The following is a 4,306-nucleotide window of genomic DNA, read 5'->3' as shown; positions in this document are numbered from 1 at the left end:
GGGGGCCGGGGGGAACCGACAGGGAGGGTGCTGGGCATCACCACGACGGGATGAAGCGGCATATCAGCTCCTACTTTTATTATTAAAGAGGGCGTAGAATAGGCGTCTCGGCAGCGCCTTGCCTTCCGCAAGATTAGCGTTTGGAGGGGCTGGAGGGAATCAAACACTGGATAAGCCAGGCGCAATTAGCCCAAATGCTAACAAAGAGGAGCATGCCGGGGTGCTGGCAGGGGTGCTGAGCGCCTGCCCGCCCCGCTTTGCCCCGCCGGCGGCACCCCGTGCTGACACCGTACCCCGTGCAGATCCAGGATTTGGCCATCCGGTGCGTGCAGAAGAACATCAAGAAGAACAAGGGGGTGAAGGGCTGGCCCTGGTGGAAGCTCTTCACCACCGTGCGGCCCCTCATCGAGGTGCAGCTCACCGAGGACCAGATCCGCGGCAAAGACGTGGGTATCTCTGTGCTGGGGGATACTGGATGGGGCAGGGTGGGCTCGGGGGAGCGTTGGTCCTGGACAGGGCCCCGCAGTGGGGTGGGATGCAGGACCCCACGGTGGGGTGGGATGCAGGATCCTGCAGTGGGGGGGGATGGAGGACCCCACGGTGGGGTGGGATGGAGGACCCCATGTTAGAGTGGGCTGCAGGATCCCGCAGTGGGGTGGAGGACCCCACAGTGGGGTGGGATGCAGGACCCTGCAGCGGAGTGGGATGCAGGAACCCACAGTAGGGTGGAATGCAGGAGCCCACAGTGAGGTGGGATGCAGGACTGCCGCTGCCCCATGCCCCGCCAGTGCCAGGCTCAAATTGCTCCCTAATTTGCGAATCAGCATGTCATTAGCATCCCGAGAGCCGGCTGTTGCATGAGCCCAATTACAAAGCGTGGAGAATGGAAATGAAACCCTGTGCTGAGAGGCATATGCGGGGGCTCCGTGCTGCGCTGGCAACCAGACACTCATGTCCCTGCCGAGCCTGCCCGGCATGGAGCTGCTGCCTGGCTCAGCTTTCATCCTGACCCGCCGAGGTCGGGCACCCGGGGTGGGGGCACCTGGGGCCCCTCCCGCTCCCCCCGCCAGCCCATGCTGGGACCAGAGGAGAGGAGAGAAAGATGTGCTTGAAGCTGGCAGCCGGGCACGCCTCCCTGGTGCTGGCTGGTGGTCCCCGGGCATCCCGGTGGGCCCCCTCCCTCCCCACCTGGGCTGGGTGCACCCAAACCCTTCGGCGAGCTGCTGGCGGGTGGGTTTACTCCCACCCCTCTCCCGGGGGGGTGCAGGGACCCCTCTCTGGCTTTGCCGGGGCTGCCTGGCGTTTTGACACCATTTATGGGGTTGGAGTCGGCACGGGGGCGGAGTGGGTTGGGGAAAGTCCCTGCCCAGCCCTTGGCAGGGGAGAATGGCCCCCGCCCCAGGAAGCCCCCACCCTGCCCACCCAGCGCTGGGGGGAGACTGGGGGATGGTGCGGAGACCTGCCGGGCTTCTGCCTGCCAACCTCTTCCCCCTTGCGCCTGCCCCCTCCCTCACCGCCCGCTCTGTTGCAGGAAGAGATCCAGCAGCTGAAGAGCAAACTCGAGAAGGTGGAGAAGGAGCGTAACGAGCTCCGTCTCAACAGCGACCGCCTGGAGAGCAGGGTAGGTCCTTGCCGGCACCGGGAGGGGGTGCGGTGCTGTGCCAGCCTGCCCTGGCGCCTGCCCCGGCCCATGGTCCCGCTCACCGCACCCCCCGCAGATCACAGAGCTGACGTCGGAGCTGACAGACGAGCGAAACACTGGCGAGTCGGCCTCCCAGCTGCTGGACGCCGAGACGGCTGAGAGGTTGCGGGCCGAGAAGGAGATGAAGGACCTGCAGGTACACGCACCTCTCCCCAGCCTCGTGACATCTCCCAGTCCCCCCCGGTGCTCACCGTGGCCATGTCCCCTTCCAGGCCAAGTATGATGCTCTCAAGAAGCAGATGGAGTCGATGGAGATGGAGGTGATGGAGGCTCGGCTCATCCGGGCGGCCGAGCTCAACGGAGAGCTCGACGATGATGATTCGGGTACTGTCCTGCCTCCGGTGCTCACTGCCAGCACACCCTGGGTGCCCCGTGGTCACGGCACCATGCCCCCCTCTCCAGGGTGGCATCGCGCACCCATGGGGCCCTGTACCACCCTGTGCAGCCCCTCAGTGACCCCGTTTTCCCCGCGCAGGCGGCGAATGGCGGCTGAAATACGAGCGGGCGGTGCGGGAGATTGACTTCACCAAGAAACGGCTGCAGCAGGAGCTGGAGGACAAGCTGGAGGTGGAGCAGCAGGGCAAGAGGCAGCTGGAGCGGAGGGTGAGTGGGGCTCAGCCCTGGGGACCCCCCAGTCCCCCCAGCGTGGGAATAGGCAGGGGGTGGGCAGCTGCTGCCTGCTCAGAGCTGAGGGAGCATGTGGCCAGGGCAGCAGGGACGTGGTGGCTTCCCGGAGCCCTGACCGTCCTGCCCGCTCCTGCCCGCAGCTGACAGACCTGCAGGCAGACAGCGAGGAGAGCCAGCGGGCACTGCAGCAGCTGAAGAAGAAGTGCCAGCGCCTGGCTGCAGAGCTGCAGGACACCAAGCTGCATCTCGAGGGCCAGCAAGGACGCAACCACGACCTGGAGAAGAAGCAGCGGAGGTGGGGACCGTGCGCTGGCGGCGGGGGGCGGGCGGGGGGGGGGGGGGGACGCGGCGGGGACGTCATCCTTGCCACACGGCAAGCCTCTTGCAAAGCGGCGTTACCATTTTAGCAGGGATTTGGGCACTTCACCAGCTCCCACTTGGTCGAGGTGTCTCCAGTGGGATGGGGCTGCCCGGGTCAGATGTGTTCATTGTGGGGGGGGACCCCAATGCCCTTTTGGGGGGGCCCGGAGCTGAGTGATCCCCCCGTGTGGGGCTGTGTCCCATGGTGGAGGCTGCTCGTGCCCCACGGCTCTGCTCGGTGCTTGTTCTCATCCCGTCCCCTCTCCCAGCCCCAAAGTTTGCTAACGTTATTAAGCAGCAGGGACGCTTTCATCTCATTATGGTAATGATCGCACACACAAATACAGCGAGAGAATCCAATCTAATTAATTTCAATTTCCGCGGATTGGAGTCTGTGCTAATGCAGCTGTTTATTACCCAGTGTGAGGAAAAATGGGGATTAGCTGCCAAGGTGTTTAACGCAGGTCACAAACTCAAGCACAGGGTTGTTTTCCAAGCCCCAAAGGCAGCAATTTCAGAGCAAACCTGGCTGATCCCGTCCCAGGGGCATTGGGAGAGGCTGTCCCGGTGCTGCCCGGCTCCAGGCTGTGCTGAGCCCTCCCCCACCGGGGCCTCGTGTCCCTTCTGGGGGTGGGACCGGTGCCATCCCGCTTGGGACCGCGGCACCGGGCTGCGGCTGGGGGAGCCAGCTCCATCTCTGCTGGAGACTCCCCGTGCGTCATGGCCCTTCCATGTCCTGCTTGGAGGGCACGGTGTCCCCAGCTGCCACCGCGTAGCCATGCCCCCACTGTTAGCAGCCATGGCCTCTGCCAGCATGTGCCAGCCCCGTGGGGCGGCTGCTGGGGCTGCTGGGGTCTGCGCTGCGGGTGCTGCACTCTCCATGAGCCGCTGAGTGAAGGCGTCAGGAGTTTCTCAAGTGGCTCCGCGCCGCCATGCTGGCAATTAAAGGCTCGTCAACAGCACGTTTCCAACCCAGCGGCACGCCATCCTTCCTGGTGCCTGCTGCCATGGGATGGGGATGCTTGGTGCGGGGCCAGCAGCACGGGGCTGGGGACCCATCCCCAGCACCCATCATGGGACGCTGAGCACCCACCCTGCTCTCCCCGTGCAGGTTCGACAGCGAGCTCTCGCAGGCACATGAGGAGGCGCAGCGGGAGAGGCTGCAGCGGGAGAAGCTGAGCCGTGAGAAGGACGTCCTGGTGGCCGAGGTCTTCGGCCTCAAGCAGCTGCTGGAGGTGAGTGGCGCCCGGTTCCTTCCCCAGCCCCCCAGGCAGCGGACACCCCTGGCTCACTGTGACCCCTCTCTTGGCAGGACAAGGACTCAGACATCGCGGGGCTGACGCAGAAGGCAGAGGCGCTGGAGACCGAGCTGCAGGACATCTCCTCCCAGGAGTCGAAGGACGAGGCTTCCCTGGCCAAGGTGAAGAAGCAGCTGCGGGACTTGGAGGCGAAGGTCAAAGACCAGGAGGAGGAACTGGACGAGCAGGCTGGGACCATCCAGATGCTGGAGCAGGTATGGCAGGGAGGGGCGAGGTTTCTGGGTGGGGTGGTTTCATGAAGGGCTGTTATTACCTGGGCTGGGCTTGCCCGGGAAGCGGAGGCGGTCGCCCTCAGCCC

The 4,306-nt window shown here is 65.0% G+C and overlaps 1 protein-coding gene across 1 annotated transcript in view; it reads left to right on the top strand.

The window, feature by feature from the left end:
• Nucleotides 1-4,306, top strand: part of MYO18A (myosin XVIIIA) — a 47,549-nt gene that overhangs the window by 35,802 nt on the left and 7,441 nt on the right. The window contains 8 exon segments of the mRNA XM_009278315.1: nucleotides 303-446; nucleotides 1,532-1,621; nucleotides 1,719-1,838; nucleotides 1,915-2,026; nucleotides 2,178-2,305; nucleotides 2,470-2,624; nucleotides 3,801-3,924; nucleotides 4,002-4,202. Coding sequence (XP_009276590.1) covers nucleotides 303-446; nucleotides 1,532-1,621; nucleotides 1,719-1,838; nucleotides 1,915-2,026; nucleotides 2,178-2,305; nucleotides 2,470-2,624; nucleotides 3,801-3,924; nucleotides 4,002-4,202 — 1,074 coding nt within the window.

Source organism: Aptenodytes forsteri, unplaced genomic scaffold (genome assembly GCF_000699145.1).
Source record: "Aptenodytes forsteri isolate BGI_AS27 unplaced genomic scaffold, ASM69914v1 Scaffold66, whole genome shotgun sequence".
In the NCBI taxonomy this organism is placed as follows: domain Eukaryota; kingdom Metazoa; phylum Chordata; class Aves; order Sphenisciformes; family Spheniscidae; genus Aptenodytes; species Aptenodytes forsteri.
The sequence above is the reverse complement of the archived record's forward strand: the minus strand, read 5'-3'. Positions and strand labels throughout refer to the sequence as shown.